We start from the raw sequence: 14,995 nt of genomic DNA, 5'->3' as shown, positions 1-14,995 counted from the left end.
TACATGATTAATGAGTAGAGTGGGAAGGAGAAACAAAGGCCAGTTCAGAGTTTCCAGGTCTGAGCGACAGTGGTGCACAGTCAGCAGTATGACACCGTTGTGACATTGGAAAGTGCTGTGATTAGCAGTGATTAACACTGTACTGTAAATGCGAGTGATGCACAGATTGTCTGAATCCCAGTGCAGGTTGACACAAATTTGCATTGGTTACCACTAATCTGCTCAATGTAAAAAAATGCTGTTTCAGGGTATATTTTGACAATTTTTTTTAGGGTCTTCTGTACTGTTTAGTTTTACTGAAGCCAGTACAATCCCTTCTTCAGTTGTCCCTAACATGGAAAGCAGAATTTCTCCAATTCTGATTATTTAGTAATGAAATCCCAATAATTTGTCTTCCTGCACAATAAATTTACCATTGTTGATCATTAACATAAAGAGCAGAAATAACACTAAAAAAAAACTTGTTCAGACTTCTTGAAAGAGATTTCAAAATCATGGATACTTCACATGAGATGTTCTGACTTTGTCCAATAGGTGCCTGCATTAGTTGGTAGGATAATGAATCTTATTTACCCAGTTCTATCATTCACCTGGACTGAATTAGCCACTTCAGATGAGACAGCATTAGGCACCTCACTTTTAGTAATTTGAAAAATCTTCTGTTTTTCTTTTTATTGCACATTTTCCCCATTTTCCTGATCTTCAGCCAACCGGTGTGGAAAGATGCCAGGAGGTCACAGAGGATCTCCTCATGGTCCTGCTATTGGGTTGGCCAAAGTAGGCATTAACATGTGCAGGTTCTGGATCAATGGTGCTGGAAGAACACTGCAGTTCATGTTACCTTAGCTGGTGCAGGGCAGGGTCATCAGAGGGTCATAGTTCCTGACTGCCTTCCCCTCTTCTGTGGCTACATTTGTGCCTCAGTGCCCTTGGACAGTGGTGTGTCTCAATGCCTTTAGAGAAAGATGAGCACTGGAGGGGGTGGAGTTGCTGATCTCCCCTTCCAACTCCATTCTGATTCAATCCCCTCCCTCTCCCTCATCTTTGCTGCATTACACTGCAGTTAAACTGATTGATTGGAAACACAGCTGATTTAGTGGTGGTGGATTGTAGGTGAAAAGTAACTTGGGTGATTTGATGGTGGAGAAACAAAAATGGTCAGTTGGGCATGAAAGTTCTTCTGGATACTAAAGAAGAGACAACATTAGGAACTGGGGGTTTTGTCTCTATCTCCAGGTCTGGAGGAATGGGTTCAAATCCCACCTGTTCCAGATGTGGAATATGTCTGAACAGGTCGATTAGAAAAACCCAGCCTGGAGACAGCATTAGTACGAGTTCAAGTAGATCCTAGCTTCCTTCACTATGATGTACCTCTTCTCACCTACCCCCATAGATTGATATTTCTGTCTGACTCCCCTGTCAAGCATCATCTTAATCATTCAATGCACAGGAAATCTCACTATCTTACACCTATATAAATAAATTCCTTATAAATTCTTTATCTAATCCACCAGAGGCTTTGGTAGTTTCATTCATCCACATGTGGAACACGTCTCCAATATCCACCCTATTGACCCATTGCAAAACTTTTAAGTTCTGTGCCATATCGCCTTTTAATCTTTTTCCAAAGCTAAGATTCCTAACCTTCTCAATTTTTTCTTTTCTAGTTACATGTTGTCAATCCTACTACATCTTGTAAATCTTCCCGCATTTTTCCCAGTAGTTCAATATTCTTCCTGTAATCTGGAACTTAGATCTGCTCACAAAACTCCAAGTATTGTGTATCCAAGGCATGGCATGAGTTTAATCTTACTGACCTGCTTTTGTATTGTATTTCTCTAGCAGTTAAACTGAGTATTTTGTTTGTGCAATTTAACACTCAGTCACCATGTCAACCATGGCTCAGATGGTAATATTCTTGTTCCTGAATAAGGAGGGTGTGGATTCAAATTCCATTTCATAGAAGTGAGTGCAAACATTTAGGCTGACGTTCCAGTGAAATACTGAGGGAGTGATGCAATGTTGGAGGTGCTGTCTTCACAACCAGAAGTTAAGCTGACCCTCCATCTCTTCTTTGAGATGGTCATAACAGATCCCATGGCACGACTTCAAAAAAGAACCGGAGAACTTCACGCAGTGCCTTCACCAATATTTTTTTCCTTTAATTCACATCACAAAAAACATTAGCACTACCACACTGATGTTTGTGGAAACTTCTTGCATACAAGTAGGTGCCATATTTCCGATGTTCCAACAGTGACAATGAGCTAGAATATATGTCATATGGCCTCTAGAAGAGCTAAAATGTACGTGAGACCTGCACAGATGAGGATTGGCCGCTCCACAACTATTTAATAGGCTTGAGGCTGGACTGCTGCACGTCAACAATAGGAGGAGCAGCTGGAGAGGGCTGCTGACTAATCAGAGACTGGCGCTGTACCGTGTACCAGTAGCAGCGTGAGTTGAGAATGGCCACTGCTAGTATTGTGCACTGGTGATAAAGTGGAAAGTGCGATCGATCAGAACATCCCAAGTGCTTGGGGGTTAGCAAAGTTTCAAGCATCGAGGCTTGAGTGGCCATTAGTGGACGCTAACTTGGGAAGGGGCTTCCTCCTGAAGGCAAGGAATTTCACTTGGGGTGGGGTGGAGGGAGTGGGGGTAGGGTGAGTTCTCATACGCCCAGGAAAATTTCATGGGTCAGCTGCTTGGCCTTAAATGGCAGCATAATAATGAGTGAGCATTAATTTCCCACAGTGAAGGAGTACATTAGTCTGATGGGCAGCTGCCTTATGCCGTCTTCCACGTAGGTTATAATTGCAGTGCATGTTGGGGCAGAGTTGTTGTTTTATTCCCCAACCTCCAAACATATTGGTGCTGAAGCAAGAAAAAGCAACTTTGTAAATGTCAATTTTACGTTGCTCTACAGCAGAGTAATTGTCAAACTTTATGTTTTAGAATGAAATGCTAGCCAAATAATAGTTCTCTTTAGCAACAGGAAAGAATTCTAAAATAGCTCAGGCTTCCCATTTTTCAGTCAATGTCATGGAACTTAAAGGCCAGATGATTTAGGGAAGGATCATCAGTAATTCAACAGTTTCTCAAGAAGAATGCCAGAGTAAAAGGTGAATACAACTCTTTTTCTGAACTGTGGTATAATATTAACGCAACACGATGCAATCAACACTGCTGTACACCCAAATCAGTCTTGGTGTATTTTGCATGCTCAGTGGTCCCCACACATTTACACTTACTGTGAAAATTCAGTTGCTACACCAATGCAAACACCTTCCATTACAGTTCTAGAGTACTTCAGTGAGACCTTCCTAAAATGTCACAGTTCCTGAATAAGCATCATCAGCTACAATGTATATACAGTTATAATATCACTTCCAGACCTGATAATCAACAGCTGTGAGTTGAGCAAAATGTTCTTCTACTGGCACTTAGAACAATCTGAGATACAACCCTGTCCTTCTTACAATAATATGATCACTGAACCTGGCGTCGTAATTAGCTTCAAGTGATACAAACCAAATACTCCCTATGTGAGTTTTAATATTGCTCCAAATAAAGAGAATCCTATTCAGGAAAAACCTACAAATGTATTACCTCATCACCGGGGAGTATTAGGTTCAACCCAAAATGTGAATTTGCATCCTTATGTATTATCCAACATAAACCAACTTCGCTAGCAGCTAAGGACAGATTCCAACAATAATAGCCTGGCATTTGACAGTGTATTTTCAAGGAAGTTTGGTGCACAGATGATGTCATCAGGAAGTCTACATTAATTTCCTGCAGTTGCTCTAATTCACATGGGAGACAAAACATACCCTCCAACTTAAAGCACTAAAGACTGTGGTACAAAATTAATTGTTTTGCAGTTTTATATTTTCTGTAATAAGTGTATATCTAATTTCCTCAGAACTGAATTCTGTCCAGGTTTACTTCTTGTTGTACCAATAGAGTCACCATTTCATAGGTCAGTCTTGCACATTGTAATGATGCTGCCTAAGAGAGGTAGAAAGACCATCTCCACTCACCAAAATCAAATCCTGTCAACAGCCACATGAAGCCTAGTTGGTCAAAAATTGGACTTTGTTGTTCTTTGATGGGATTACTAGCAAAGTGATTTATTGTCCATTCCTAATCGTTCTTGAACCAAACAGCTCGCTGAGAAACTTCAGAAGCAATTAAAGTAAACTACATTGCTGTGAAATTGGAGCCACATGGACACCAGATAAGGTAAGGCCAGCAAATTTCCTTCCCTAAAGATGATTAGTGAACCAGATATGTTCGTATAAAAATCAATGATAGTTTCAAGGTCACTCTTGCTGAGATTTCCCTTCAGTCCCAGTTTTAAAAAAATTAAATGAGTTAAATTCCATTAGCTACCATGGTGCCACTCAAACATAAATATCCCATATGTAAATAATATTTGTAACAAGAATGCTAATGTCACATGAATTTTAGATGTATGAATCTACTAGATAGTGTGCAACATCATAGCAGTGTGTTTGTATTTCATTGTCTTATTATTATAGAAATGTAGCATGGTAATTAATGACCATGATAGTGTGCACTTGAAGGATTCTCATTTACTGAGATCTAAGCAAGTTGGCCTGTCAAGAGTAAGGGGGAAAAATAAATTAATGGCCAGGTTTTGTTTTAACAGTTTGTGAATCCAGCAGTGAAAGATGACTCGGAATATACAATTGGCCTTCTGGACTTCATAAAATGGAGTGACAGCCAGAAAATAAAGTGACAAGAAGAAAATTCCGTGAAGCAATTATGAATTTACCAGAATCTAATGTACTACAACCTTATACATCACTGCAAGGTGAAATCCAATTTGTAATCATGGAAAGCAGCTACACAGAATGAACCTTACACCTCCACATCTAGTCAGGCTGGCCCATTGATTACCAATTGTATGAAACATGTTACCTCATTGAACTTTCATAATGAAAATTAAAAACAGATAAACTGTTACTGTCCTAGCGATGTGATTCTTCAAAAATCTCACAGATTTGTGGTGCACCAATGCGTTCAAATTTAACATTCTGAGTTACCTGATCAAAAATGTTGTCCTTGTTACAGCTAATTGTGTCAATTAGGATATTCTAAAGAGAACTCTTTCTTTTCTGTAGAAACCTAGTTTCAATGGTTTCTCCCTTATTACTGTAGCATTAATCCAAAGGTAACATAAACAAGTTAATACACCAGAAATATTAAATTGGCCAAGTTTGTGCTTATTATAACTCTAAATGTGTTATTTATTTAGCAATATCTTTCTGATGGCTTTTGTTTCTTGTTTCTATCATAAGCTATCATATTACTTTTTAACAAATTCAGATGGTGGAAGAAAAAATATCAAAACATGCCTTTTCCTACAAATTATTCATTGTTTGTTGAGCAGCAAATTACAGAAAAGTATGCTATTCTAGAAAATGCACGTGCTCATTCCACTTGCTGATGTGTGGCAAGAGAGAATGAAACAAATCACGTGTTATTCATAATTACTGAATTTATTCAGTCATGGGACGTAAGCATATTTGTTGTCCATTACTAATTGGCTTTGAGAAGGTGTCTTCTTCAGCTGTTGTATTCCACATGGTTTATTGTTCTGTAATTCAAGATCAACTCTTCAGGGCTGGAGAGGTTCTTCAGGAGAATTTTCAGTTTACATTACATTAAAATCCTAGGTGCAAATAATTCAAGAGGGTGCCACCTTTTCAATAGCTTTACAGTGAATCTAGTAGTGTAGCAAGTGAAAGTACTGCATCAATTAAATTGATTTCAAAGAAATTTGGAAGGATTTCAACTGCACAAATTGAGGAATGGGGAATAATGAACAGCAACACCTGGATTTACATGTATAACTCTGCTTATTCAGATACCAGCAGTTTCACAGAACAACCATTGTGTGTTGATAGTTTCTTCTCATTACAACTTCAAACTGTGAACCATACATTACTTTTCCTATCAGAGGAATTTCTAGTTCCTTTTGAAATCTGGGATGTCTAAGTGGAGTACACCAACGTATCAGCTGATATCAGGAATAGTACTTTAGCCTCTGAGTTAAAAGATTGGAGATTCTGAGGACGTAAAGGGTGCATAACTACGTAGCCTGCTTTCTTTTATATATTGATATATTGAGCCAAAATTTGTTCTGTGGGAACAACTATGGACACATATTTTATTGCTCAGGTGATTTAAAAACAGAGATCCTTCAGAGTGCTCCAGGTAGTGGAAGCATTTTTCTTCTGTATCCCAATGGTTTGGTCTAGCACCGACCGACTCCCACAGCTACCTAGACTACACCTCCTCCCACCCTGCCCCCTGTAAAAACGCCATTCCATATTCCTCATTCCTTAGTCTCCCAGGAGGACCAGTTCCAATACCGTACAACCCAGACGGCCTCCTTCTTCAAAGACGGCAATTTCCCTCCAGACATGATCGATGATGCCTTCCACCACATCTCCTTCACTTCCCACTCCTCTGCCCTTGAGCCCCACCCCTCCAATCGCCACCAGGACAGAACCCCACTGGTCCTCACCTACCACCCCACCAACCTCCAGACACATCGTATCATCCGTCGTCATTTCCGCCACCTCCAAATGGACCCCTCCACCGAGGTATATTTCCCTCCCCTCCCTTTTCAGCGTTCCGAAAAGACCACTCCCTCCGTGACTCCTTCGTCAGGTCCACACTCCCCACCAACCCAACCTCCACTCCCGGCACCTTCCCTTGCAACCACAAGAAATGCAAAACTTGCGCCCAAACCTCCCCCCTTACTTCCCTCCAAGGCCCCAAGGGATCCTTCAATATCCGCCACAAATTCACCTGCCCCTCCACACACATAATTTACTGCATCCGCTGCACCTGATGTGGCCTCTTTTATATTGGGGAGACAGGCTGCCTAGTTGCAGAACGTTTCACCTCTGGGACACCCGGACCAACCAACCCAACCACCCTGTGGCTCAACACTTTAACTCCCCCTCCCACTCCACCAAGGACATGCAAGTCCTTGGATTCCTCCATCGCCAGACCATAGCAACACCACAGCTAGAGGAAGAGCGCCTCATCTTCCGCCTGGGAACCATCCAACCACAAGGGATGAACTCAGATTTCTCCAGTTTCCTCATTTCCCCTCCCCCCACCTTGTCTCAGTCTAATCCCTCAAACTCAACACCGCCTTCCTAACCTGCAATCTTCTTCCTGACCTCTTCCCCTCCCAACCCCTACTCTGGCCCATCACCCTCACCTTGACCTCCTTCCACCTATCGCATTTCCAACGCCCCTCCCCCAAGTCCCTCCTCCCTACCTTTTATCTTAGCCTGCTGGACACACTTTCCGCATTTCTGAAGAAGGGCTCATGCCCGAAATGTCGACTCTCCTGCTCCTTGGATGCTGCCTGACCTGCTGCGTTTTTCCAGCAAAACATTTTCAGCTCTATCATATTTGGTCTGGTATAATGGCTTTCACTGATATCTATGTGCGAGTGGGTCATGAGCAAGGTAATCAACAGGAATCCTTGTTGCCTACTAGCCATGTTGTGCTTTGCTGTCTCAAACAGCTACAGCAGATTCGATGGAATTAAAGTTTCAGGACAGTTTCAAGCATGCCTGGCCTGACCTGACCTCTATGATTGGCTGCCAATAGTCAAATACCACCTAGGCAGTAAAGGAATGGAATCTCATTCAACTCAGTGAATGGCATAGGGCACCCATAAATCAACATGGGGAGAGTTAATGCCACTACAGAAAATCTCCTAGAAAAATCATTCCTTTTGCTGATGTATGGTAAGAGAAAATGAAATGCAATTAGCCTCTTTGAACAGAGGCCTCAGTGACCTCCATTATAGGTGGGTGGATATCAAACTGTGAGATGCTATAAATATATCCAACACTAGCCTGGAAAATGCCACCTACAATGCCACCTGTACGCTGTTCTGACACTCAGTTTTAAACGTCACAAGATTTCATTTCTGAAGTGCAGACATTGCACCCACTGTTCCTTGCTAGGTTTAGGCTCCCTAAGTAACCTGGGAATAAACATCCTCCAGCTGACAACCATTACCCCTTGCCCCAGGTCTTCTTACAAATTGTCCTGTTCTGTACACTTCCTTACCCATGCTATATTCCATGTGTTTGGGAGCAACTAGTTGTGTAGAAATCTTGATGTGAGCAAAATGCTCTTCAGTTCAAGGCAGAAGTGTGCACTTACACGTTGTACACCATTCTGTCCATGAATGGCCCTCACATAGTGCCCAAACAACATATGCTAGCAAACAACTTCAGATTTGTGGCCTCTATTATTAGAAGAATACTCAACGTTGAAGATTGTTCAAGCTTTGGAAATATCATACGCTATCACAGAGATGTAATATTTTATCATGAACTGATCAGATCCTAATAATGGATGGTGCACTTTGCAACTAGAAAACTATTTGATAAGGTTCCTCATGGTAGGCTCATTGATAAAGTCAGGAAGTATGGGATACAGGGAGATTTGGCTATCTGGATTCAAAATTGGTTGGCTGACAGAAGGCAGAGAGTGGTTGTAGATGGAAAGTATTCTGCCTGGAGGTCAGTGGTGAGTGGTGTCCTGCAGGGTTCTGTTCTTGGGCCTCTGCTCTTTGTAGTTTTTATAAATGACTTGGATGAGGAGGTTGAGGGATGGGTTAGTAAATTTGCAGATGACACAAAGGTTGGAGGTGCCGTTGATAGTATCGAGGGCTATTGCAGGCTGCAGCGTGACACAGACAGGATGCAGAGCTGGGCTGAGAAATGGTAGATGGAGTTCAACCTGGATAAATGCGAAGTGATGCATTTTGGAAGATCAAACTCGAATGCTGAATATAGGATTAAAGACAAGATTCTTGGCAGTGTGGAGGAACTGAGGGATCTTGGTGTTCAAGTACGTAGATCCCTCAAAGTTGCCACCCAAGTGGATAGGGTTGTTAAGAAAGCATATGGTGTTTTGGCTTTCATTAATGGGAGATTCAGTTTAAGAGTAGTGAGGTTTTGCTACTGCTCTTCAAGTCCCTGGTGAGACCACACTTGGAATGTTGTGCCCAGTTCTGGTTGCCCTTCTATAGGAAATATACAGAAGCTTTGGAGAGGGTGCAAAGAAGGTTTACCAGGATGCTGCCTGGACTGGAGGGCTTGCCTTATGAAGAGAGGCTGAATAAGCTCAGACTTTTCCCTCTGGAGAGGAGGAGGAAGAGAGGTGACCTAATCGAGGTATCCAAGGTAATGAGAGGCATGGGTAGAGTCAATAGCCAGAGACTTTTCCTCAGGGCAGGACTGACTGGCACGAGGAGTCATAGTTTTAAGATATGAGGAAAAAGTTATCGAGGGGACGTCAGAGGTAGGTTCTTTAGCAGAGAGTTGTGAATGCATGGAATGCGTTGCCAATGGTGATGGTAGAAGCAGAGCCATTAGGGACATTTAAGTGACTGCTGGATATGCACATGGACAACAGTGAATTGAGGGGTGTGTAGGTTAGGTTATTCTATTTTCCATTAGGATTAATTCTCAGCACAACATCATAGGCCAAAGGGCCTGTTCTATGCTGTACCTTTTTATGTTCTAAAACAAACCTTTATAAGTAATTTTCTGATGGCACGGCTGGAGGGGAACTGCCAGTGGTCCAAGTTGCCGTGTGGACTTGGTAGAATCAGAACAGCGCACTTTTGTATCTTCTAAAATGCTCACCAACCCATGGGTTATATTGCCCCAGTTTTTTCTCTTTTCACACAGCATGCTCACAGACTACTTTGCTGGTTCCCAGTGTGTGCATGAAGACACTGGGTGCATAGGCAAAACAATTAGACAGTCCATCTTGGTTCTCCAATATAGTGCTCCAACAGTGCTTAAAAGCCTCCTAAACTTGACCTTCAACCTCACACCTCCTGCCATCTAACATGCTACTTCATTCCAATCTACCACTGCATGCCATCCTGTGTCCCCTTCTGATTCTCTACACTCTGCTTGCAATCTGCAATATGCATTTTCTATACTCATTGGAAGCCATGCAATAAACATCAGAATTATTTTAAAATTGTTGGAAAAAATCCCTAATAATCTAATAAAACCATGAATTCAAACACATTGCTACTGGAAAGGAAAAAGAAGCTATTTTGGTACAAAGCTAAATTCTAAGAAAAGCAAAATACTTTAGATATTGGACAAATGAAATAATATCATTGCTTTAAATACCTGTTAGATTTGCAAACGCATTAGGTTACATCAGATTCCTAAATTTTCAATTGTTTTTGGATCAATATAGCACCTGTTGAGTAGATGCCATGTGTAGCTCTTTAAACCCAGCCAAACATTAAAAATGGCTACAGCTGTCACAATTAAAACTTTTAGTTATGTGGCCCAAAACCAACAGTACAATGTCCCATTTCCACATAACTGTTAATAAATAGAGGTAAGAGGAGGTCCAGAGATATTTTTTCAACTTTCAAAAGCAGAGTCTTTAAACATCTAATGTTGTCAACCCAGGTTGTATCATAGTCTAAACATAACGGTAGCAGTTTGGCAAGACTTCGGTTTTTAAATTTTAATGCATTATGAAAATTTGACAAAAAGGACAGTCAAATGCCTTTGACAGTTACACAATACTACTTAATGTCAACTTAATTCTGCAGGACACCTCCATAATAAATCACTATTAAAAATATAATAGCATGCAATAGAACATACAGTAGTGATATCTGAAGGTGTCAAAATATTTTCCGTTTACCTATCAGAATGTTTCTGCCTCCCAGCAAACCTCCCAAAGGAGTTGAAAACTTTCCAAGGAAGTGCATTTTTAGGACTTCCAAACCCTATATAAACCTACAAGTAAAAATAGTGCACAGGCAGACATAGAATTTTCCTGCAGTCCTCACAAGAGGGAACCAACCTCAGAAGACAAGTATATGAGTTTTGCACCCAAGGCCTCCCAGACTGCCAAAATGGCATATAAAAATTGTCTTCACTGCAAGGCAATGGGAATGTGTCGTCCTGCATTAAAAAAACGAAGCTCAGCTTCTGTCATTTCTAACCGCACCTCTAATAGGCAACAAAAATCCAAGGCCTATAGTCAAAAAGGAACCTTCCTGATTGAGAGAACATTACATTGCCTATTGCCTCAATGCTCTGATGATATGCACTTATCTGATGCTGTGCCTGTTTGCATGATGGTATTAAGTGAAGTACCCACCTCACGATCTTTTAGCTTCATGGCCAGCACTAGCTGGAGACGGTGGTTGTTTAGGGCCTCTCGGTAGTTGCCGCTGGAGAAGAATGCCGATCCCAGATTGCCATGGGCTCGACACTCGCCCGTATGGTCACCTGAGAAAAGGGGAATAAGAACAGAAAAACTTAACACTTTTGCTCCAGTGTAGTAGATTATCTGAAGAACACTTGATCAATGATTTAATTTGATCAACTTTCATTTCTCCAGCTTCTAGAGTAAACTAAACTCCATGTAAGAAAATAACGTCGACAATTAATCCTTTGAAAATGCTTTTCCCCCAGTGTTTGACCTGTATACTTGAAGATGTGGTGCCTTTTCAACTAAGTGCTCAGCACTTACATTATTCATCAAAGTGGCTACTTTAATGGAAGAGTTAAGGTAGTAATCTATTTGACCATGGAGAACACAGTTGAGTTGAGCTAACTCTGGTTTTTGCCTAATTATTACCAATACCTATATTGTAGCATGTGCAACTGCATAATTGGGGGTTAAGCTGAAATTCTGGGTCTTTATATATAAATCCTATTATCGCCGTGAAAGTATCAATTCAAATAATGCCTGAACTTTCTTATCAGAAAGGAATAAGAACCAAGTTTACGCAATATGCTCTTATTAGTGAACTCATAGGAATCAGTACCATTCTGTTGAATCTGTGCTGCACTCCTGTCACAAACACAATATATTTCCCTAAGGTGTGCTACCAGAAGTAAATGAAATATATTTGTGAAATCTGACTAATGCTCTGTTAAAGTAAAACATCTCCTCTTTTCCTTTTATTCAATCTCCCAAGTTAAAAGCTGGCACACTTCCTTGAAATACCTTTGGGCTGGTTTCCTCCAGGGTTGAGAAGAATGAGAGGGTAACGTGGTAGAAACGCATAAGATCGTGAATGGTCCAGCCAAGTTAGACACAGAAGGATGTTTGTGGGGGAGAACTAGGGGACACTGTTTTAAAATTAGGAATTGCCCATTTAGGACAGAAATGAAATATTTTTGAAGGGTGTGACACCTTGGAACATGCTGCCTCAGAAACAAGGGCCATTGAATATCTTTAAGGCAGAACTGGATAGCTCCTTGTTAGACAAGAAATCATAGGTAAGTTGGAATGTAGAAAATTAACACAAATAGATTGGCCATGACCTTATTGAACAGTGGAACAAATTCAAGAAAACAAATGTTTTACTTCTGCTGTTATATCATAGGCTTATTTGTATGATTGTCTTCTAGGAGAAAGTGAGGACTGCAGATGCTGGAGGTCAGAGCTGAAAATGTGTTGCTGGAAAAGCGCAGCAGGTCAGATAGCATCCAAGGAGCAGGAGAATCGACGTTTCGGGCATGAGCCCTTCTTCAGCTCCTTGGATGCTGCCTGACCTGCTGCGCTTTTGCAGCAACACATTTTCATCGTGTATATTTGTCTTGGATACCCAAATCCTTTGCTAGAGTTTATAATTCTTGCAATTAAATATTTATATTATCCTTTCTTTGAATCTAACAATGATCTGCATTTGCCATAATTTTGTTCACTTAATTAATCTGCCTCTGCCTCTATGTTCCTTTCTACTCCCATCTATACAACTTATTGTGCCTTGTATGTTAGTGGCATTTACAAACACGGATATCAAACTGCATTCCATCAACCAAGATACTGATAAAAAGGTCAAAAACTAAGATACTGAGAAGAATGACAGGAAATCTAATTAAGGTTTATAAGGTGCTGAAGGGAATTGAAAAATACATGTAGAGAGAATGTTTCCTCTTGTTGTCACAGTTTTAGGACAAGGCATAGCAAATTTAAAACAGAGACATAAAGGAATTATTTGTATCAAAGGGTCATGAATCTATGGAATTCACTACCACACAATGTTGTGGAAGCCAAGACAATGAGGGAATAGATGGATTTTTAATTCATATTGGGTTGAAAGGTTAGGGACAGAAGGCACAAAAGTGGAGATGGCCGACATGAGATCAGCTATGATCATACTAAATGTGGGGCTGAATTGCCAATGTCTGGTCCTAGTTCTTATGTTTTTGTTTCATTGTGGAATACCAGTTGTCTTGCCAATGAGAGTACAATCTCTTTTCCCAAAACCTCCCAATCAATTAACAGTTGTTGTGGAATCCAAGACTGATCGGTTTTAGGAAAGGAATGTAAACTTCCAGTTAATAGCTTAAAGAATAAAATATCAAGATTTCACATTTTAAGTCTTTTACTGAAACAAAAGACTGGAGGATTGTAAAAAATGTTCCTTTATTTAAGAAGGGGAGCCAGGATAACCCTGGTAATTATAGGCCAATGAGCCTTACTTTGGTTGTGGGTAAGATATTGAAAAAGGTTATATGAGATAGGATCTGGAAACCAGATGGATAACCATCTGGAAAGGAATAATTTGATTAGGGGTAGTTCACGGTGGCACAGTGGTTAGCACTGCTGTCTCACAGCACCTGAGACCCGGGTTCAATTCCCGACTCAGGCGACTGACTGTGTGGAGTTTGCACGTTCTCCCCGTGTCTGTGTGGGTTTCCTCTGGGTGCTCCGGTTTCCTACCACAGTCCAAAGATGTGCGGGTCAGGTGAATTGGCCATGCTAAATTGCCCGTAGTGTTAGGTAAGGGGTAAATATAGGAGTATGGGTGGGTTGTGCTTCGGTGGGTCGGTGTGGACTTGTTGGGTCGAAGGGCCTGTTTCCACACTGTAAGTAATCTAATCTAATCTAATCTAACCTCATTAAATTCTTTGAGAAGGCGGCAAACAGGTGGACGAAGGTAAAGCAGTTGATGTAGTGTATATGGACTTCAGTAAGATGTTTGATATGGCTCCACACAGTAGGCTATTGCACAAAATACAGAGTTTTGGGATTGAGGGTGATTTAGAGGGTTTGGATCAGACATTGGCCAGCTGAAATAAGACAGAGGGTGGTGGCTGATGCGAAATGTTCATCCTGGAGCTCAGTTACCAGTGGTGTGCTGCAAGGATCTGTTTGTCTTTTTTATAATGATCTGGATGTGGGTGTAGAAGGATGGGTTAGTAAATTTGTGGATGAGGTAGGCATAGTTGTGGATAGTGCTGAAGGATTTTGTGGGTTACAGAGGGATATAGATAAGATACAGAGCTGGGTTGAGAAGTGGCAAATGGAGTTTAATGTGGAAAAGTGTGAGGTAGTTCACTTCGGACCAAGAAACAGGAATGCAGTGTACTGGGCTAATGATAAAATTATTGGCAGTGTAGATGAACAGAGATATCGGTATCCGGGTGCATAAATCCGTGAAAGTTGCCACCCAGGTTGATAGAGATGTTAAGAAGACATATGGTGTGTTGGCGTTTATTGGTAGGGGGATTGAGTTTTGGAACCATGACGTCATGCTTCAGCTGTACAAGACACAGGTAAGGCTGCACCTGGAGTATTGCGTACAGTTCTGGTCACCGCATTATAGGAAGGATGGAGAAGCTTTAGAAAGGGTTCAGAGCAGATTTACTACAATGGTGCCTGGTATGGAAAGTAAGGCTAAGGGAACTGAGGCTGCTTTCATGGGAGAGAAGAAGGTTGAGAGGTGACTTAATCAAGGCGTATAAGATAATCAGAAGGCTAGACAAGATGGACAGTGAAAGCATTTTTCTTCGTATGGTGAAGGCTAACATGAGCGGGCATAGCTTTAAATTGAGGGGTAATAGATTTAGGACAGATGTCAGGGTAGTTTCTTTACTTGGAGAGTAGTAAGGGCGTAGAACGACCTGCCTGCAGC

At 41.2% G+C, this 14,995-nt stretch overlaps 1 protein-coding gene across 5 annotated transcripts in view; it reads right to left on the bottom strand.

Annotated features, from left to right (window-relative positions):
* Positions 1 to 14,995, bottom strand: part of ttc28 (tetratricopeptide repeat domain 28) — a 751,433-nt gene that overhangs the window by 274,787 nt on the left and 461,651 nt on the right. For all 5 annotated transcript variants that reach the window (XM_060843565.1, XM_060843568.1, XM_060843566.1 and 2 more), the window contains one exon: positions 11,221 to 11,351. In XM_060843565.1, coding sequence (XP_060699548.1) covers positions 11,221 to 11,351 — 131 coding nt within the window. The remainder of the gene's footprint in view (positions 1 to 11,220; positions 11,352 to 14,995) is intronic.

Source organism: Hemiscyllium ocellatum, chromosome 24 (assembly GCF_020745735.1).
Source record: "Hemiscyllium ocellatum isolate sHemOce1 chromosome 24, sHemOce1.pat.X.cur, whole genome shotgun sequence".
Lineage (NCBI taxonomy): Eukaryota > Metazoa > Chordata > Chondrichthyes > Orectolobiformes > Hemiscylliidae > Hemiscyllium > Hemiscyllium ocellatum.
The sequence above is the reverse complement of the archived record's forward strand: the minus strand, read 5'-3'. Positions and strand labels throughout refer to the sequence as shown.